Below are 22,761 nucleotides of genomic sequence, written 5' to 3' on the forward strand. Positions count from 1 at the left end.
ATCAGAGTCTTTTCCAATGAGTCAACTCTTCGCATGAGGTGGCCAAAGTACTGGAGTTTCAGCTTCAGCATCATTCCTTCCAAAGAAATCCCAGGGTTGGTCTCCTTCAGAATGGACTGGATGGACCTCCTTGCAGTCCAAGGGACTCTCAAGAGTCTTCTCCAACACCACAGTTCAAAAGCATCAATTCTTTGGCGCTCAGCCTTCTTCACAGTCCAACTCTCACATCCATACATGACCACAGGAAAAACCATAGCCTTGACTAGACAGACCTTAATCGGCAAAGTAATGTCTCTGCTTTTGAATATGCTATCTAGGTTGCTCATAACTTTTCTTCCAAGGAGTAAGCGTCTTTTAATTTTATGGCTGCAGTCACCATCTGCAGTGATTTTGGAGCCAAAAAAAATAAAGTCTGACACTGTTTCCACTGTTTCTCCATCTATTTCCCATGAAGTGATGGGACCAGATGCCATGATCTTCGTTTTCTGAATGTTGAGCTTTAAGCCAACTTTTTCGCTCTCCTCTTTCCCTTTCATCAACAGGCTTTTTAGTTCCTCTTCACTTTCTGCCACAAGGGTGGTGTCATCTGCATATCTGAGGTTATTGATATTTCTCCTGGCAATCTTGATTCCAGCTTGTGTTTCTTCCAGTCCAGTGTTTCTCATGATGTACTCTGCATATAAGTTCAATAAGCAGGGTGACAATATACAGCCTTGACGTACTCCTTTTCCTATTTGGAACCAGTCTGTTGTTCCATGTCCAGTTCTAACTGTTGCTTCCTGACCTGCATACAGGTTCCTCAAGAGGCAGGTCAGGTGGTCTGGTATTCCCATCTCTTTCAGAATTTTCCACAGTTTATTGTGATCCACACAGTCAAAGGCTTTGGCATAGTCAATAAAGCAGACATAGATGTTTTTCTGGAACTCTCTTGCTTTTTCCATGATCCAGCGGATGTTGGCAATTGGATCTCTGGTTCCTCTGCCTTTTCTAAAACCAGCTTGAACATCAGGGAGTTCATGGTTCATGTATTTCTGAAGCCTGGCTTGGAGAATTTTGAGCATTACTTTACTGGCATGTGAGATGAGTGCAATTGTGCAGTAGTTTGAGCATTCTTTGGCATTGCCTTTCTTTGGGATTGGAATGAAAACTGACCTCTTCCAGTCCTGTGGCCACTGCGGAGTTTTCCCAATTTGCTGGAATATTGAGTGCAGCACTTTCACAGCATCATCTTTCAGGATTTGAAACAGCTCAACTGGAATTCCATCACCTCCACTGGCTTTGTTCATAGTGATGCTCTTTCCAAGGCCCACCTGACTTCACTTTCCAAGATGTCTGGCTCTAGACTAGTGATCACACCATCATGATTATCTGGGTCGTGAAGATCTTTTTTGTACAGTTCTTCCGTGTATTCTTGCCACCTCTTCTTAGTATCTTCTGCTTCTGTTAGGTCCATACCATTTCTGTCCTTTATCAAGCCCATCTTTGCATGAAATGTTCCCTTGGTATCTCTAATTTTCTTGAAGAGATCTCTAGTCTTTCCCATTCTGTTGTTTTCCTCGATTTCTTTGCATTGATTCCTGAAGGCGGCTTTCTTATCTCTTCTTGCTATTCTTTGGAACTCTGCATTCAGATGCTTATATCTTTCCTTTTCTCCTTTGCTTTTTGCCTCTCTTCTTTTCACAGCTATTTGTAGGGCCTACCCAGACAGCCATTTTGCTTTTTGGCATTTCTTTTCCATGCGGATGGTCTTGATCCTTGTCTCCTGTACAATGTCACGAACCTCACTCCATAGTTCATCAGGTACTCTATCTATCAGATCTAGGTCCTTAAATCTATTTCTCACTTCCACTGTATAATCGTAAGGGATTTTATTTAGGTCATACCTGAATGGTCTCGCGGCTTTCCCTACTTTATTCAATTTAAGTCTGAATTTGGCAATAAGGATTTCATGATCTGAGCCACAGTCAGCTCCTGGTCTTGTTTTTGTTGACTGTATAGAGCTTCTCCATCTTTGGCTGCAAAGAATATAATCAATCTGATTTCAGTGTTGACCATCTGGTGATGTCCATGTGTATTGGGGTGGTACTCAAAACCTTATTCTGGTTAGAAAAATGGAGGGTTCTGCTGACTATATTTTAAAATATTAGTTTTTCTACTAAGAAGACCACTTTGACCCAAAGCAACCTACCTCTACTTGAATAAGTTTTATAATTATTTTCTACTATATTTATTTCAGTTGTTCAGTAACTAGGCTAAATCCGAGAATGTGGTAGATGGTAGGGTCAAAGATAAATAACTTGTCCTTTAAGAGACTCAAACTCTAGTAAGGGCAACTAAACATGCAAATAATAAAGGTAAGAATAAAGTGCTGAGAGTATGTAGTGGCTAAGAGTAATGTTAGCTGTGGAAAATGGGATGGGGTAGAATGGACATTTCAAGATTTCACATTTGACTTAGAGTCAAAAAAGAGAGTATGACTTTATGATAGGCAAACAAAACACAGTGGCTAGGGCATAACCTGTAGAATCCCACTGTTTGGGTTTGAATCTTGGCTCCATTGGGATTACTGGCTGTGTATCCTTGGTGAAATTACTTGAGTTCTCTGTGCCTCAGTTTCCTCATCTTTAAAATGGCGAAAATACTCAATGATACAAGCTAACACATAGGGTTGTTATAAAGATTTAATGGGTTGGTAAGTGTAAAGTGCTTTAAACAGTGCTTAATACATAGTAGACATGAGATATAAAAATCAAGTGTTATCACCAGCAATGGAGAAGGCAAGAGAACAACATAACTATCATCATAACTTTCATAAAACAAAAGCATTTTTAAAATAGTATAATTTAATAAAATCCTCTTTGTTTACTCACTCGCATACTGGACCTCCGTAACTTTTTACGAACATCTCTTCTAATATCATTCACAGCAACAGATTCTAACTGTTGATAACGTTGAATTTCCTGGTTTATAGTTCCTTCACTTGCACCTAATTTTCTGGATGCAAAACAAATATGGCAGTTAGTGTAAAGAGTTAACAAAGAAAGAATGAGTTTTACTTGCTCCTTTTTGATTCTTTAACTTATCAGAATATCAAAGATTCTGTATGGAGAGGCCAAAACCCTCTATAATGTTAATACCCATACCTGGCAAACTGTAAAAAAAAAAAAAAAAAAAGGAAAAACTGTCTTTAATGTTTTAGGAAATGGTTCTTATCTGTTTCTACATCAAGAAGTCTCTTTAATAATCTTATGAAAGCTATGGAAATGCTCTGCAGAATAATATCTGTATGTAAAATTTTATGTATAATTGTAAGTTTCAGAAAAAATTTTAGAGGAAGTATACTTTGCTACAAGTCATTTTTTCCCCTGATTACAGAACTCAAACTGTAATATAAGTCAACAAGAAAATATGAATCATTGTAACTGATTTTACAGAAAAGTTTTTAGAGAATAACTTTCACTATATATTGCATACATTTCTGTTAAATCCTTGAATACAAAAACCCCCACAGATACAGGTGTACAAAGATTAGAAAAGCTGACGTATGACTACCACCTTGGGGGGAAACAAAATTATGAAGTTTGGCAAGAAGAATATTTAGCCTTTACAGAACAAGTATGACCTAGTCAGTACTATATAGTAGGCAACAGATAAAAAAATTAGTACCACCTACTCCCTGCTCTTGACTTGCCCTAGACTCATTTCAGTTCTAGTGACCTGCTAAAACAGGCAAACAAAAAAAAGTATGAAGTTTGAATTCAGACCAAGACAAGTTCAAATTTTGACTTTTAAATCTCCCTGAGCCAATTTTCTATAAAGTTTGGATAATGCCATCTAATCTTGCAGAAATGTTATGAGGATTAAATTGAGATAAGATGCCAGATTCACAATAAGTACTTAATAAATTCTAAACTTGCTTCCTCTCTTCAAACATTTGCATTCCAAAAATATTGCTAGCAAAACACTCACACATATATACATATGTAAAGATACATGTAAACAGACATGTAGAGATGCATATATGCATAAAGACTGACATAAAGTCAGTCTTAAAATGCTCAGAAATGGGGAGCTGTGATAAGCACTAGACTAATGTTTTCAGCTTTATTACTAATGAATGTATGATCTCAGACAAATTACCAAACTTCTCTGGACCTTGGAGATCTCATTTACTTAACTAAAGGGGGTTGTACTAGCTCCAATCCAGTTCCCTTCTCATTTAAAATCTCATGGTTCTATTATTAGGGAATGTTATAGTGTATTAAAAATCATTATACATACTTAAGATCATCTATTACTTTGGCCTGTTCATTCAATTCTCGGATATCTACTATACGCTTCATAATTTTTCTTCCTCTAAGTTCTCCTGGCTGGCTACCAGATGCTCCTTGTCTTCGATAATCAACAGCTTCCTGAAAAATCAAAAGCATGTCTGTCAGTAACACCCCCAGGTCACAAAGCAAATCTTATCACAGAAATAGCACCTTAAATCAAAAGCTGCATGCAGGAATCAAAGCGATCTATGTTAAGTAAGATGATTTGAATTCTCCAGTGATTCAAACCCCTTCATTTTCATAAGGATAGTTGCTACCTACGTTTCCCCATGAGTGAGCTCTGCATGCTTTCAAATGGGACTGGCTAGACTGAGGGGAGGCCCACATCTCTGGGTCACAAAGATACTCTGCAGGAACAGAATAGCGCTGATGTGGGGGCCTGAGGCCTAGTAGGTGATTTACAAGTCGCTGCCCAAAGGTGAGCTTGTAGCCATCTCCACTTACTGCACTTCCATCTGAACTCTAAACAATAAACAGTAACGTTAACTTTTTAAATAAAATTTTGTTTCCAAGAACAAAACTAATTCATGATACAGTAGTTAAAAGAGATTTCAGATTTTATAAAAAATTAATACTGGAATGAAAGCAGAGAGAAACTTTCTTTTTAACTAATAAATAATAATTACTGATCAAATAATCTGATACTACAGACAGAATATGTACAGCATACATGGAAATACACATTTTTAAAATGTATATTTAAAAAAAATAAATAAAATGTATATTTTGTGTGTGCACTTTGCTTTTGACTTTAATTTTTTAAAATCATTACTGAGACATAATTCACATGCCATTTAAAAGTCACCCATTTAAAATGTATAGTGCAGTGGTTTTTAGAATATTCATAAAACTGTGCAGCCATCAGATTTTCACACCTCCCAAACAAGACCTTATAACATTAGCAGTCTCTTCCCTCCCCTCTCCCAAACCCCTAAACTCTTCCAGGCCTAGGCAACCACTAATCTACTTTCTCTCCCCAGATTTGCTTGCTCTTTGCTTTTATTGTTAATGTGTAATCTGTAGGTTAAGGCACAAGCTGGCTGACAGTCATGAAACAAGCAATTCAATTAAAAGACAATATTATGACAAAAAAAATTATATAAATGTAGGTACAAAGAACCACCACTCCCTTTCTTCCTTCACAATTAGCAACTATAATAAGTAACAATGATTTAATAATATCCCTTTCTCAGGGTAAAAGCCAGTCTTGAAAAAGTCTAACTGAATTTACTTACAGTATGGATAGTGGGAGACATAGTGTCAACTTCATCCTCATCTGACAAGTCAGCTATATTCACTGAATTTAGATCAGCAATGTCATCTATGTCTTCTTCTCCTGTCAGGGTTGTAAGGGTGTTACCCAGAGCATTCAGTCTTTTTCCAATGTTAGGATCCATGTGGACATCAATCCCACACATTTTCCACAATACGTTCAGTGTCCAGGTTCCAGCACTACTACTTTCTGTTTAAATAAAGAAGAGGCATTTTTGGTAAGTCTTTAAGTGTAGAAATTTAAATAATTCTACATTCAAGGAATAAAATGGATGATGGCCCTGTGTAATAACTAATACCTCTCATAGTTCTGTCAGAAACATGAGACTATGGGGCTGATTTGCCTGTTATATGGTGTGTAATTACTGTTTCCTCTGCGCAGCACTCTACTTTCCCCTTGTGACCTATGAAATCCCCCCCTCCCCAATCCCCACGTTCATCTGCCTTCCTGTGTCTGTAGTAGGATTGGAATGACCCTCCCTCATTAGACAGAGTTAACTAGATAATCAGTCTAAGTAAGGGTCAAAGTTGGAAAACTAAGAATCCTCTTTTGGACTTGAGAAAATATGGTCCCTTTCTAGTAACTGAGGGTGGGGAAATGAGGTTCATGAGCTGTTGGCAGCTGTGTTTCATGCCACGTGTAAGGACGTCAGCAGTAAGAAAAAGTGGGCAGCCAGAATGAAGAAAAGACAAGAGCTGGGAAGCGCCCTGGTGACAGCTGGAATCTTGTTTCTAGACTAACTTGAATTGACCTAGTTCCTTCTCTTCACTGAGACAGCCATTCTTAAGTTTAACTGTGATCTGCAAATAATTCTTTTGATAAGTTCCTGCTTTTGGTTAAGCTAGTTTGAATGTATTTTCACTAAAAAGCCAGAGTCCTGACAAAGACTTTTCCGTGCTCTTCCTCCCATTATGTATGTTTACTTCAGTTATCACATTTTTATTCTAACATTATTGCTGGAAATTTCCTAACCTTTTCAGTCAGTGGGGACTTCAGGCCTTGCCATTTTCTGGGACAGTTTACTTAGGATGGGCACTTGGACTACGTTTGGGAGGATAAGAAGGAATAATAAGGAGAAATCTTAATCAGTTCCTCCTCAACATTTGAAGAGCTCTTAAATAAATATCTCTCGCTTACCCTAATTTTATACCAGGCAAAATAATAAAAATTTACACTATGCTATTATCTCAGAGACAAGACAGGTTATTACTTCTATAGTATCTCCTAACCAGTTTCCTAGATTTTTCTAACTAACCCATGAAAGTATCCCTTTGATATTGCCACCTCTGCTTTCTTGCTGAAAAATATTCAGTGCTTTTCTCACTGTCCACCAGATCAAGTCCAAACTCCTTATTTTGGGACTTAAGATTTTTCCCATCTTATTTTCACATAACTATTGCAGCCAATTCGGGCAATGCTAATTAGAACCTGTGTTCTGACAAAATAGGTATTTTTCTCTCTGCCTGAATTTTCCCTATATATATTTTCCATTTTTGCCTAAGAAACAATTTTATCCATCTTTGAAGTCCCTGTTGAAATGCTAGTTCTTCCATAAAGCTTTCTCTCATTCTAGTATCCTTTGTAATTTAGATATTTTATCTGCCTCTTATAAATTTCAATAGCAGTTGGAATTTTATATCAATATTTTATTGAGCTTATCATATTACAGTTTATAGTTGTACTGAAGAGCCATAACTACATTGTTAGAATTTAAATTTATAGAGTAGAAAGTGTATCTTATTCATCTTTGTCTTTCCCCAAACATTTTGTAGTTATGTTATACACTGGTGGTGTCTAATTAATTGTTAAATAAATAAAAATATACTAGTATTATTGCAAAATACTTTTTAAAAATTAGGGAATAACAGAATGAGTTTTGGTTAAAAGATCCTCTAATACAAAGGCAGGAAAAATAGATTAAAGCAGAATTCTACCTGATACATATAGCAAAAGTAATACCAAATGTGAACTCACCAGCAGCTGCTTGTCCTGTAGTCCTGGAACATACTTCATAGGTACCATCTGGAACTACACCTGCACAAAAATCACCCCCAAAATAATCCTTAACAAAATTATGCTTGTGGTTAAATATACTGTAATTTTTCTTTCAAAAATTATTATCTAAATAGGATTACTAGTCTCTCTAGATTTCAGTTTTTAATCTGGAGAAAGAAAAGGACATTAGATGACTTGCAAAATCTACTTCATATCTCACAATATTTTATTCTTATTGATTTTAAGAACTAAACTGCATACACCTGAAATTAATAGATTATAAATCAACTATACTTCGATAAAGAAAAAGAATTTAACTGCAGTTTTACCTTTACATTCTATGTGTGAGTTCCTCATCTGTTGGCCAATATCTGGCCAACTCTGAAACTCTAGTTTCTTGATGCTGTGACAATTTGTACCATCATGAGTAAATGGCACTTTGAGAATGCAAATACTTTAAAACTGATTTTTTGATAACTAAGAACTGCCACATCAGTTCACAGACATGATTCATCAGCCCTGTCTTTTACGTTGACAAGGACCTTTTTATGAGAATTAAAAAAAAAAAAAGACTGATTGCCGTGATGTCAGTCTCATGAGATCAGTCTCCTGAGCTCGTTGACTTATCCTCGGAATACATCTGACTTTAACTTTGAAGAATTTTCTACAACTTAGCTTTAATCAGATAACTTTAGCTTTTTTTTAAGAGGTTAATCAACAGTTTTAAAAGTAGAGACATACCATCCTTCAAACAACTTTTAAAAAAAATAAAGCCTAAATTGTTTAACAGACTCTCCCCAAATAAAATATTTCTACAACTCACATTACCTAATTCACCTTTAATGTCATAGTTATAAAACAGAGCAAAATAGAAAAAAAAAAAACTAAACAACCCTTGCAAATCTAAACATGCTAGAATGAAAACAAAACCCTTTGAAACTGGAGAAATATAATAAGGCTAGTAAATTAGAAAAGGGTAGAAAACATTGAAGACTTCCAATCCAAAGAAATGGAAGATAATTTTTAAAAGTTAAAAAAAAAGATTACGTAAATTCATAGAATACAGAGCCATGGTGTATTAATAAGGAACATTAAAATTCTTAGGATTAGATCTGAATCCTCAAAGTAAGAAGTAGGAAACCAACTGGGCTCTTTCCCATTGTACTTGTCATCTTTGAGTTGGACCAACCAAAATCCAGGATGGCAGTTTTCTTGCTGTGACAAACAAATGCTGTTATCCAGGTGTTAGCAGAACGACTGGAATTTTTCAAATTTCTAATAGTTTAGCTTCTCTAAGTACATGTCAATGAAAAGAGTTTAATCTTTACTATTTATTTAAATGGTCCATGGAACACTTCCTACAGGTCGTGCTTTCTAATTTTAACTGTATTTCCCCAAATACTATTACCGAGAGAAGAAATAACAGTGGGTCACCTTTTTTCTAGGGCATGACTTTTAAATGATCTTTGGAAAAAAATCCTAATTTTTATTTCTCTGCCCTAAACTCGACTCTTTAAAAAAAAAATTATCAGTTACATGCAAGTATACTTATTACTAACAAAAACTACAAAATAGTAAACTACTTGGCAAATTTGCAATTTGGAAATCTTTTTTATCAACAAAACAACTACTCTACTCACCTCCTTTGCCATCCTCCCAAGACACCCAACAATAAGCATGCTACAAATACAAGTCATTTGATAACCTCCAAAACTCAAAATAAATTATGATTTTCACAATTATTATAGCATGTTAGTATTCTACTTTGTTGGTATAATGTCCAATGAAGTGCTAAGCTACTGTTTATATACTTAATATGTTTTTGATTTTGAGTCAGATGTATATTTCTTATGCATTTTCCCTTTGTTTAAACTGTTAAGGAAACAGTATTATCCCTTGCTTCCAAATATATTTTATCCAATATGACTACAATGATGACAAAATATCACCTTAATAAAAGTCAATAGGTTTAAATTTATTTTAAGGGAAAAAACACACAAACAAAAGACAGTTATGGTGACTTTTAAAAATATATATAACAACCATGTAAAATGATTATTTGTAAAGGTCGCTGATGAAGGCTATTTTTGGTCTTTTGGGTATTAAGCCTGAGTACTTCGATAGTAAGTCTTCTTAGTAACCTGAAGTATTTCAAAGACATCCTAGTATTTTACCTATTAATTATCTAAATGCAAAGCATTCAAATCCAGGAATTTCACCTAAAATTTTACCAAAATTAAATACCAAAACTTTAATTTTTTGATATGAAAACACTGGAAAGTCTTCCAAATACCTAAAGAAAACCCACAACTGGAGGGATTTTCTTCCAATGGAGAGAGGGGAAAATTGCTAAATAATAGCATATCATCTTCTGGAAAGTAAGTATTAATTTTGGTCTACAGATTAACTGAGGAATTTTAATTCACAACCTTTAATTCTCAAATATAATTTTTCATTATAAGATTAATGATACTTTATCAAATCTACTATAATGTTTAAAATATTAAAAACAAATCCCTGTATCTTCAAAATAGCATATTAAACACAGCTTCAGTTATTCCCAACCTTGATGAACATTACGGAATCAGAGGAATTCACCCAAATTATACTCTGTATACTACATGTTTGAAAGTGTGGATTTACTTATGGCTCAAGTTCCTGATTATCCTGTATTATGTTATAGAATGAACTGGATCTTATACATATAGCCCTTTCTTTTAAGATTCCCACAAAATAAAGATACTTTACCTGGTCATTCATAAATCAATTACAAGAAGTATCAGGGGGTGAGCAAATGCTATACCATCAATAAGAATATCAAGTTGGTTTACTTACCCAAACTACTGAAAGCAGCAGTTTTTCACAAATATGTTCTGGTATCTTTAATTAGAAACAGTCTTTATTTCACAAAGTCCAATAAAGTTCCTATATACGAATATCCTTCAGTTTTACTAATGACGTTGGGGTTATTTTAATTTTTTAAAATTATAAAGCTCATACAGAAAATGAGAAACTCACAGGCATTCATTACTAGGTCCCCACGAATTTCTGGTTTCCAGTCATCCCATGACGTCTCAAAGCCATCAGCAAAACGGATACAAAAGTTTTTGAAATGCCCTTTACTGACTAAAGATTCTGAAGAACAAGCAGTGATGAGAGTACTTTCAATGGTCAGTACTAAAGCAGAACCAGTGTCAAGGTCTCCAGTGTGATTAGACTGCAAAATACATTAATGAGACAAAAGGTGACAACTTTTAAAGTTTGGAAATCTCCTAGGATTTAGAAGACCCAACATATAGAAAGAGTTAACCTTAGAGAGCTTTGTTAAAAAGCAGCTTAGAAAGGTGCTACTTTAAAACATTAAACTGCCCACGTGATATGCACTTGCCATTTAGTTTTTTAAAACTAAACGTGTAAAAGGCTGATTATCTGTTTTTTAAAATCTCAGGTCTCTGTTTTAGTTGTGGGGAACATTCATTTTTATAACCATCCCTGCTGTGTATAGCCTTCCTGAAGTCTGTCCAACATGCTGTATTATCATTTTTCAACTCCTGAAGCACAAACATAACACATACTGCCAATCCTCAACCCAGAAGTTTTCTCCTCAACCCAGAAGTTTTCTTAACACTTTCCTGTCAAACAATAACTAGAAGATAAATTCATTCAACAACTGGTTACAGGTTAAGGTAAACTGTAACAATAAAACACAGACCTCTGTATTTGTTATAATCATAACTTCTTAGCATAATAGGGGTTCACAGCTTTTTCTCTTATACAAGTGAGCATGCAAATATGCATCCCCGAGAACTGGTCTTAAACCACAGAGTATTTCTACTTTATCCAGTACACATACCTTGGAAGTTTGTTACCATTAAATATTACAGTTTGAAAGACTTTGGAAATCCCCTACCCTGTTTTAGATGAAATTATCAAATATTATATCATATTCTTGAGTGTGTTTCTATTTTATCAACAAGTATATGCCAAAGATGTCTTTGCTAAATACAAAGTAAAAATAAAGATTTATTAGATGGGTGTCAATCTCATTACTGTTATGAGGCACATCAAAATGATTCAGAGAAAGGTCTCATGAGATCCACATTTAATACTCCGTGGATGAATAATGTTGGACGGAATTCAACCTTACTTACTGTTTATTAAACTCAAGTTATAAACTGTTATCCTGAAAATATTTATTGTTATACTCTGTACACACAAAAATATGGTTAGTAGAAATGTTTGGTTCTAAATCTTGGACTATGATTCTATTTTTTATACCTGTGCAGTATTTGTGATAGGCAGGCAAATTCCCAGATCATTCACAGTGAGCTGCAGGAAGAGAGTCCCAAATGCCTGGGCTGACGTTTGTTGGATACCAGGCAGCATATCTACCACTTCCTTCGTAGCCATATGAATATCTTTATGTAAAGCCATTCGTTGTTCATTCCAATTGTCATATGCAGCCTTATAATTCAGCCAAAACAGCACAGCTTTTGATAATTAAGACAGGGCAAGGGAAATATTAAAATCAAAGCTGTAAATCTACATGGCAAGTAAAACTGTTTAACTATAAAATCCTGTTGATTAATAAAAATTAGTCCCAGAAAATTGTACCATTAGAACTAGAAAGAATCTAAGAGGATATAGTCAACCAGACAAATGAAAAAAACAGAAAGCAGGAAACTGCAAAATGGCAAACCACAGAAGATAATTCAGGTCTAGTCACTCATTTAATGAATTACTTGTGAAATGCCTACTATATGCTAAGCACTGGGACAGAATCACAAAGGAAAACAAACATGGTCCCTGACCATACAAAGCTTTCTGTTACAACTGCTAAAAATTCTTGAAGGAGAGGTATGTAGTACTAGAAGTATACATTTTAAAAGTGTGATTTAGAGGAGTAAAAAACATTTGAGTTTGTAATAAGAATGAAATCTGAGGGTAAATGAACCATCATTTAATGCTATATACAGAGGGGGAGTCTTAAGAGAAGATAAAGATGAAGAGGTCAGAGAAGTAGAAGGAAAAGCAAGAGTTATGACATGGATACAAGAGTAGAAAGTACTTTTAAGGAATCATTGGAAGCTTACCAGAGGATGGTAAGGTGAGAAATGGGAAAAAAAAAAAAAAGTGTACCAGATTTAGCAAAACAAAATGTTAGAGGTAGTTTTCTAACAAACTGATCTTACCAACAGCCAATGCCCATCACCAGTTTATTTTATGGCTTCATAAATGGTTCTTTATTACTTCTAAAATAACCATTATATTTGCCCAAGGGACACTAATTAGACCCTATCATTCAGCCTTATTTCTCATCATTTTCCTTTATGAAAGTTACTGCTATATTTTCTTGGGCCCCTGTGCTTATATGTATTTATATATGTATATTCCTTTTCTTTTTCACTTGGCAAATATTTATTTAGTTCCTAACTACAGAGATAAAATAGGACAAGATTGCATTTCCTATCTCATGAGTAACTATCTCTCTCCTAACTCCAAGTTGAACCTAAAAAATTAGTTTCTTCTCTGAAAAGCACAGAGAAAGTTAGAGAACTCCCTAATATATCAGAAGAAAAAAAAAGTGTGTATATATATATATATACATACACTTATATATATATATTTCAACTCTGGAGTCTACTTTGCTCTCTTTCCACTGAACTGAGAGCTCTTTGAAGGCAGAGTTCCTGTTTTCCGTACATGTATTCCACTTATACATAGTGAACAATAAATGTTTATAGAATAAACGAATAAAGACACTGCCAAGAAGAATGGGTGCAATAGTAACCCAAACCAAAAAACTGAGCATTAAAATTCTAAATCAGACATTCCTATAGATTCATGTAAAAAGCAAATAACTTTAAAAAGTAAAGTAACTTCAAAAACTGATGAGAATACACAAACTTTTTTTGGATGCTCACATTTCAAATTTAAGAGACATATACTGTCAAGCATTTATGCTGGTAAACTACAGATGACTTTCTCTAGTATTACCAAAACATCTCTAAATCTGATAAAGTAGTATTGATAGATTTTATCTTACCTCTATCAAAGGCCACGGGCTGTGCGTACACAATTGGTCGATTCAAGGTAATAAGCACAGCTTCCCTATCTGAAGAACCACTGATTTCTTCTCGCAGGGCATTTCTTAATCCAATTCTAGTTTTAAAATAGGCAACTTGATGAAAATCAGAACCAGCTTCCTCATAAACCTAAGATAAAATGAAAAGCTCAATAAAAGCAAATAACAGAAATGTTTTAAATGTTTTAATTTTAATTATTTAATATAAATTTATTTTAATTGGAGGTTAATTACTTTACAATATTGTACTGGTTTTACCATACATTAAGATCAATCTGCCACAGGTATACATGTGTTCCCCATCCTGAACCGTCCCCCCACCCCACGCTTCTCTCCCCGGACCATCCTTCTGGGTCGTCCCAGTGCACCAGCTCCAATCATCCAGTATCATGCATCGAACCTGGGCTGGCGATTCGTTTCATATATGATATTATACATGTTTCAATGCCATTCTCCCAAATGATCCCACCTTCTCCCTCTCCCACAGAGTCCAAAAGAATGTTCTATACATCTGTGTCTCTTTTGCTGTCTCGCATACAAAGTTATCATTACCTTCTTTCTAAATTCCATATATATGCATTAGTATACTGTATTGGTGTTTTTCTTTCTGGCTTACTTCACTGTATAATAGGCTCCAGTTTCATCCAGCTCATTAGAACTGATTCAAATGTGTTCTTTTTAATGGCTGAGTAATACTCCATTGTGTATGTGTACCACAGCTTTCTTATCCATTCATCTGCTGATGGACATCTAGGTTGTTTCCATGTCCTGGCTATTTTAACAGTGCTGTGATGAACATTGGGGTACACGTGTCTCTTTCAATTCTGGTTTCCTCAGTGTGTATGCCCAGCAGTGGGACTGCTGGGTTATAAGGCAGTTCTATTTCCAGTTTTTGAAGGAATCTCCACACTGTTCTCCATAGTGGCTGTAACTAGTTTGCATTCCCACCAACAGCGTAAGAGGGTTCCCTTTCCTCCACCCCTTCTCCAGCATTTATTGCTTGTCGACTTTTGGATCGCAGCCATTCTGACTGGTGTGAAATGGTATCTCATTGTGGTTTTGATATGCATTTCTCTGATAATGAGTGATATTGAGCATCTTTTCATGTGTTTGTTAGCCATCTGTATGTCTTCTTTGGAGAAATGTCTATTTAGTTCTTTGGCCCATTTTTTGATTGGGTCGTTTATTTTTCTCAAATTGAGCTACAGGAGTTGCTTGTATATTTTTGAGATTAGTTGTTTGTCAGTTGCTTCATTTGCTATTATTTTCTCCCATTCCAAAGACTGTCTTTTCACCTTGCTTATAGTTTCCTTTGTTGTGCAGAAGCTTTTAATTTTAATTAGGTCCCATTTGTTTAGTTCTGCTTTTATTTCCAATATTCTGGGGGCTGGGTCATAGAGGATCCTGCTGTGACTTATGTCAGAGAGTGTTTTGCCTATGTTCTCCTCTAGGAGTTTTATAGTTTCTGGTCTTAACGTTTAGATCTTTAATCCGTTTTGAGTTTATTTTTGTGTATGGTATCAGAAAGTGTTCTAGTTTCATTCTTTTACAACTGGTTGACCAGTTTTCCCAGCACCACTTGTTAAAGAGATTGTCTTTTCTCCATTGTATATTAAATTAAAAGTTGTTTAACACCATTAATGGTGAAAGTCACTCAGTTGTGTCTGACTTTTTGTGACCCATGGACTATACAGTCCATGGAATTCTCCAGGCCAGAATACTGGAGTGGGTAGCCTTTCGCTCCTCCAGGGGATCTTCCCAACCTAGGGTTCGAACCCAGGTCTCCCACATTGCAGACATATTCTTTACCAGCTGAGCCACCAGGGAAGCCCAGTAACATTTTAAGGATTGACTAATGTTAATACAGGGGGCTTCCTAGGTGGCACTAGTGGTAAAAAACCTGCCTGGCAAATGCAGGTAATGCAGATTTGATCCCTGGGTCGGGAAGATCCCCTGCAGAGGGGCACGGCAACCCACTCCAATATTCTTGTCTGGAGAATCCCATGGACAGAAGAGACTGGTGGGCTACACTCCATAGGGTCACATAGAGTTGGACGTGATTGAAGCTACTTAGCACGCATGCAATGTTAACACAGAGCGTTAACAAAATCAAGAGAAATTATAAGTATTCATGAAGATACTAGTTAAATTTCATGTGATTGTATTTGCCAAAACAATATACTGCCAAAATACTCAAATGAAATGCCAGACAAAATTATAAGGGCCTTCTTCAATGAATTTTCATTAGAATTTACAATCAAATTTTCAGAACTTAAACTAAATACTTTTTAAAGTATAATAATACTTAAAGTAGTTCAAAATGATATGCAGCATTTAAGTCAGTTTTAATATCAACATATTCAGCACTCACCTGATGTTTGACAATCTGTCCTAAAGCCAGATTTAAGTCCACTTGGCATTTACCAAACAGTTTCAGATAGCTGCTACTTCCTGGGGAAGCTTTGGTTTGAAGTCTGTTTGAAAGTTCCAGTTCAATCAACCCAGTTTCAAATCTTACAGCTCTCATTGAGGGAGTTGTGGCTGTTACCTGAATACCCTAGTAGTTTATATATGTTTGGAGGAAAAAAAGAATCTTAAATCAACAATATACACCCATTCAAATGAAATCTCTCAATACATGATAAATAAAATACCATGTTCTAAAATATCTTGGATGCCTATTGAACTGATAAAACTGGCAACATCCTTTAATTTCTCATGTCAGTAGAAAATTTTAGCTATTAAATTTCATTTCAGTATTTTGTATTCAAAATACAGACTCTTCATGGGTTAAATACATTAATTACAAGTAACTATTTGGTATGAATAATTTTTAAGAACACTAATATCATAAATATTAGAAGCAATAAGATTTACATTAAGGTATTATTTTAATTGGACAAGTGTACAAAACATTTCTTACAGAGTAATTTATAACAGCAATAATCAGAAAAAATAAATGTTCATTAGAAGGAAGTACTTAAATTTTTACAACTGTATAATATATAGCACAGCTGTTTAAGAAGATAAAGTAGATCTAAATGTTCTGAAGTGGAGAGGTATTCAAAGTTTTTAAAAAGGCAGAAATATATATATATATATATATATATGTGTGTATATATATATATATACACACACACACACAAACAGGAAAAATCCTAAATGATATTCAATTGTTAAAGCTTCTTCTCTAAGTGGATAGGGTTATATTTAATACTTCAATTTTATTTTCTATTTGGCATATTCATGTATCATATGAGTTTTCTATAAGCATACATTAAGTGGAAAAATACTTCTTAAGGAATCATTATTATATTATTATTTATGTTACCTTAAACTGCAAGTTCAAAGAATAGAGCAGAATTTTAGGCTTCTCTCCATCCGCTGTTCCGTCATGTTCATTCCAAAGAGGAATAGGCTGCTCCCCGCCTAAAAGAGGTTAACGAATTAAATAATTGAAGGTCTGAGGCAATTTCTTCAAAAGGAATAGAGTAATTATGTTATGTGTTTAAACACACACACACATTCTCTTTTTACTGATCATTAACTGAATCTTTAACAGGGAACTCTAGCCATGGCACATTTCACTGAGGCAGATGGCAGATATAAAATCGGGATAGTACTACATATATAGAAAATTAAGAACTTTTTATATGGCCTAAATTAAAACATTATACATATAAATATACCAAACATGATTATATATCTCAGAAAATATATTTGAAGGAAAAATTACAATGAAAAAATCTCTTCAATCAAAAAAATATCTTGGTTATTTATTTCTACATGTTCTATAAACAAAAAATGAAAGAAAAACTGAATGTGGAGAAATGAAAAATAAGATAACAGATTTTAATAACAAAGAGTGTGATAAAGAAGTCTGGCCTATACATTTAAGAAGAAATTGGGGTAGAGGACCTTGGGGATAAAGTTCCTATTAATAAACCATTTGTTACTCAGGCTATGTGGTATTCAAGAAATAATGTTCTAACATTTTGAAATCCAATCTCTGCTTCCACTTCTCTTTGTCTTATTTTAAAAGCTTTTCTGCATGTTTATCTTTCAAATATTCTATCTCAAAATGATTCCTCTTTTTCTATGTGTATTGAATTTAGCATCATCCAAGGGAGCAAATGTAAGTGAGATGGGAAGTTTCTTCCCAGTAGGTAATAAATTAATGTAATTCAACACATCAATAGGCTAAAGGATAAAAGTCACATGATCATATTAAGAGACGCAGAAAAAGCATTTGACAAAATTCAAAACCTACTGATAATAAAGAATTTCAATAAACTAAAAACAGAGTAGAACTTCCTCAATTTGATAGAGAATATCTAAAAAAAAAATCTTCAGCTAAAACCATGTTAATTGGTGAAAAGCTTTCAGTTTTCCCACTATGATAATGTACAAAGCAAGCATAGCCCCTCATACCAATCCTTTTCAACATCATACAAGAAGTCCTAGCTAATGCAATATGACAAGAAAAGGAAATAAAAGATATACAAATTGGGAAGGAAGAAATAAACTGTCTTTGTTCACAAATGACTTGATCATCTATGTAGAAGTTCCTGGAACCAATAAGTGATTACAGCAAGGTTACAGGATACAAAGTTTAATAATATACAAACATTAATCACTTTCCTATCAGCAGCAATAAACAGTGGAATGTGAAATTTAAAACCCAATACCATTTACATTTCCACAAAAATTAAAATGCTTAGGTATTTATATAAATTAACAACACATGTACAAGATCTACATGAGAAAAACTACAAAACTCTGATAAAAGATAGACATCAGTTGTTCTTAACTTGATCTCTAAATTCAATGCATGCAATCCAAATCCAAATCCTACCAACTTATTTTGTGGGTATCAACAAACTCATTCTAAGGTGTATATGAAGAGATAAAATACCCAGAATAGCCAATAAAATATTGAAATAGAAGGACAAACCAGAAAGCTGAATATCTTTTACAGTTTCAAAAAATTTTAATTTAAAAGACAAGCTCTGCCTCTTACAAAATGTATTACACAATCCTTTTAGTTTATAGAAATGTCAGAGACACTGTTAGTTACATTAACTCTACAGTTTTTTACCTTGTTATGAATTAAACATATACCTGATCTAACTGTAAAACTGGTAACCTTATTTCATATATATATAAATATATTACTAATACATTACAAATACATTACACACATAGGGCTGTACATAATAAAAGATAGATCTCCTCTCTTTACCAGGTCAGTGCTTACCTACAGCCTTCTGAAACCCAGGCAGTCTATGCACAATTAAGACTGTAAGAACTGATTCTTCAAAAAAGAATTTTCCTAACAAACTTGATGATGGTTGTGAACATGAGTATTCCTATGCAACAGAAAATATCCTAAAGCTAAATGTAACATAATGGGAAAGCATGAGGAAACAGTTTTAAAAATAAATAAGGAAAATAATCGTGAGGATTATGGGAGAGTAGGGAAGCAATACAGACATTAGAATACTAAGAAATTGGGCTACAAGGATTCAAAGCATTCCCTCTCAATAATCTGTTACATTCTCTGGTTTTGAGAAAGATAAGGGAACATCTGTGTTCCATGAGGCCCTGGACCAGCTGGATGATAGGTGACTTATGTTTCAGCTGTTTTCCCAGGATTCATCCTGTCTCTGCAGTGAGGAAGGAAAGGTTCAGGGAGATCTAGCCACTAAATGATGTTGGCATCATTTTCTGAGCTCTTTATTTTTCACAGTGATTGGCAAGTCTTCATGGGTAGAACATTAATTTCCAGTTTTCTTTTCCATTTCATTATTCATAGACCTACTTTTCTTATAACTCCTAGAGATGTAATTCAAAGGTTAAGAAAAGCCTTTCTCTTTCATCAAAACCACTTTAAGTATGGCTTACAGTACCATACTAATACCAGGAACTCTACACTTGTACTGTAAGAGATACAAAATTAGTTACTGGAAGGGTTTGTTTTTTTAATTATACATATTTAGCAACAGCAGTCTTGAAAAAGTCTTAATTTGTATAGACAATGTTCTAATGTGACTTTAACCAGGTAAATGGGCCACATCAGAACTTCTGTATATCTCCAAGAAGAGACACCTTCAGTGGCAGAAAGGTCTTCTGCTATATATTCATCCCTTCCTTAATGGTTTGTATTCAACCATTTTCAGAAAAATTCCAAGATTCCCAATTGATTTAATTGTTCTACTTCACTTGTAAGTTTCTATACCTCTGTTAGGCCTCATCAGTGTGACCATCAAATAGCTTCCTAACCTCAGATACAACCAGAACCAACCCACGAGAACCAGGAAAATCTCTTGCACACACGGCTGCTATATATAATTCGATTTCCTAATCCATGTTCTATCCTCCTTCAAAGCCTTATCAAATACTGGTCCATAAGCTCTGCCTGAATCTTGTCTTTCTCCTTTCTTGCCAAATGAGACTTCACTTGTGAGGATTTGAATTTGACTTCCTCTGTGTGAAGCCTTTTCTGATTCCTTAAAGTTTTTCTTTTAACATAGACACAGCACTCTTTTCTTGTCATTCAGAGAACTCAACACAATTATAATTGAATAGATACTTAATAAATTTGTAAAATGAATTAATTTACTCATCAACAATGGAGGAATCACCTCTTGATGGCATTTTATTGGTAACGCTTAATAATTATTTTAACATGATTATTTATATTCACTTTGGAAATATTCAGCCTTAAGAACTGTTATACAGTTAACTTGTTTTCCACCCTAATTCCTCTTAATACTCTATCTTGTGAACTGAAAATCAAATAAACATTTTTAAATGAGACATATATTTCCTGTTAAAATGTAAAATAGGGATTAAGAAGGTTACTTGTAATCTACTCTTGAGAAACAGCAAAAATATAATAAGGGTTGCTAGAGACAATTTACCATGTAGCCAGCATATAGTCACCATCTGATGTAGATTAACATCAAAATCTTAACACTGATCTAAATTCTGTCCACAATGATTAAGACTAGTTAATTAATAGACACACACTAAGCTGGTTTTTTTTTTTTTTTTTTTTTGGAAGGGAAGCAAAGGGAGCTTTGTGTAGTTAAATAAATTGTAAATGTATATATTACACATAAAAAAAGTAATAAATAAGCAGGAGCATCTGTAGGTGAGAAAGCCATAAAAGGAATAGAGTTTTTAGGAAGTTAACAATTTTATCTACATGACAGAATCAATATTTGTATCACTGGTACGTGGACCATCCTATAGCCAGTGAGAATGTACTATATTGTAAGGTAGCAGATGATCTTACCAGAAACTTTTTGTATTACTTCATTAACTTCTTTCATGAATACTTTCTGTACAAATACCAGGTGATTTAGAAGATCAGTTGTAAGATTATGTTCAAAGGAACCAACCTACCAAACAAAATCAGAATATTAGATTAACATATTGACTATACTAATCTTAAATACATCTCACATAAGTCATCCCAAACTCTGAGGAAGAACAATTACTTACATGATACTTGAAATTAATATACTGAAGAAAGGTCAAAATACTCAGATCCCTTAATACTCTAGTGGCCTGACATTGTTAGGCACCATTTCCTTTTATTTTTAAAAAATAACAGTAGCCAATAAGGTAAGAGAAATCTTTTGAAAATGTAAACCTGCTGATTTCAATACCGATTATGTGAAGTAATATTTATTTTTAATGACCACTGTTTTAGTGTTAGAACAATGGACCAGTATAAGTGAAAGAAAATGTTTTTACTCATTCAAATATTTATTGACCATCTACTCTGTGTACTGCATTAGATGCCAAGGATACAACTGAATAAAAACAAAATTATGGTTCTCATGAAACTTATATTAGCTTACATGAAGCTGAATTAGCAAATCAGTTATACTAAACTCAGCTTTACTATAATGCATGTCCCATGATTAGTATAAAGAATTTCTGACAACAATTAACTAATAGATTAAATAGAAAGCAGGCCTTAATTGGATTCAAGTTTATTTACAATGAATCGAAGCATCTTTATGAGTAAGTCAAATTCTTCAACATCTGTCACTTTGATAGTGTTCATATGTTGATCAAAAGTTAAGTGCAAAATACATGTAAGCAGTCTTTTCTTAAATGAGAATTCACATAAAGTCTAAGTTGCACTGGGTACGTTCATTGTGGATAGAGTAGTATCAAGTGGGTAAAGATGATTTTCACATGTGTCTATTTCAGGCCATAGTAAAATGGGCAACTCTCAGAGAGATGCAACTTTAGACTCTTTCAAATGTTTATAATTAACTGCATTCTCAGTAAATTTAGGATGGTGTTCTGCCCCAATTATAAACTTTATATCTTTATAATAGCTAATATTAGTAAGGAATTATGCAATATACTGGATTGGATTTGCTTTATTTTCTGTCAAATGAAATATTAATAATAGTATTGCTAAACTAGAGTTTGGGACACTTATTTTTCAGAAGTAGAAAGCAAAAATGAAATAGGCTTTATAATCTACTTTTTAGTAAGAAAATATTAGACTTCTAGCATGTTGTACATGAGAGGTTCTAGGACAAGCAGAGTCTAAAGAAGGCAAACCAGACTTAACTATATGCTACAAGCTGTAATATTTCTAGAAAGAAGCTAAAGAGCATTCTTATAAATGCTTCAGATTCTAGAGAATAAAATTTATAAAACAAATAATTGTCAAATTGATTTCTGAAAAGGTTGCAGTTTTTTTTGACAAAGTAAGCTGAGGGACAAGCATGCCTTTGATTCAAGCATCTGTCAATTGATAGCTGGGGGACTTAGGGAAAGTCATTTAATCTCTTTAAATTCAGTTTTCTACTGTAACAAATTAGGACAGTAACAAATGACCTGCTTACCATGAATCATATGAAAAACATACCTAAATGCTTTTTAAACTTGTGATAACTGTACAGATAGAAAGGGAAAAAATAACGATGGACTCAGGTATGCTTGTTTTCAACTTGCCCTAGTACAGAAATTAGTCTGTGAATGTGCTTATAATTATTTTCTCTCTCTCTGTGACCTTTATATTGTTAATAAGTATATATACC

The 22,761-nt window shown here is 34.1% G+C and overlaps 1 protein-coding gene across 1 annotated transcript in view; it reads right to left on the reverse strand.

Annotated features, from left to right (window-relative positions):
- The window catches only part of BLTP1 (bridge-like lipid transfer protein family member 1), a 186,021-nt gene that overhangs the window by 37,772 nt on the left and 125,488 nt on the right, over positions 1 to 22,761 (reverse strand). The window contains exons 52-62 of the mRNA XM_052654644.1: positions 20,988 to 21,093; positions 17,019 to 17,116; positions 16,059 to 16,244; positions 13,649 to 13,817; positions 11,881 to 12,092; positions 10,621 to 10,819; positions 7,582 to 7,641; positions 5,570 to 5,796; positions 4,596 to 4,796; positions 4,282 to 4,412; positions 2,871 to 2,994 (exon numbers count right to left, since the gene is read on the reverse strand). Coding sequence (XP_052510604.1) covers positions 2,871 to 2,994; positions 4,282 to 4,412; positions 4,596 to 4,796; positions 5,570 to 5,796; positions 7,582 to 7,641; positions 10,621 to 10,819; positions 11,881 to 12,092; positions 13,649 to 13,817; positions 16,059 to 16,244; positions 17,019 to 17,116; positions 20,988 to 21,093 — 1,713 coding nt within the window. The remainder of the gene's footprint in view (positions 1 to 2,870; positions 2,995 to 4,281; positions 4,413 to 4,595; positions 4,797 to 5,569; positions 5,797 to 7,581; positions 7,642 to 10,620; positions 10,820 to 11,880; positions 12,093 to 13,648; positions 13,818 to 16,058; positions 16,245 to 17,018; positions 17,117 to 20,987; positions 21,094 to 22,761) is intronic.

Source organism: Budorcas taxicolor, chromosome 17 (genome assembly GCF_023091745.1).
Source record: "Budorcas taxicolor isolate Tak-1 chromosome 17, Takin1.1, whole genome shotgun sequence".
NCBI lineage: Eukaryota > Metazoa > Chordata > Mammalia > Artiodactyla > Bovidae > Budorcas > Budorcas taxicolor.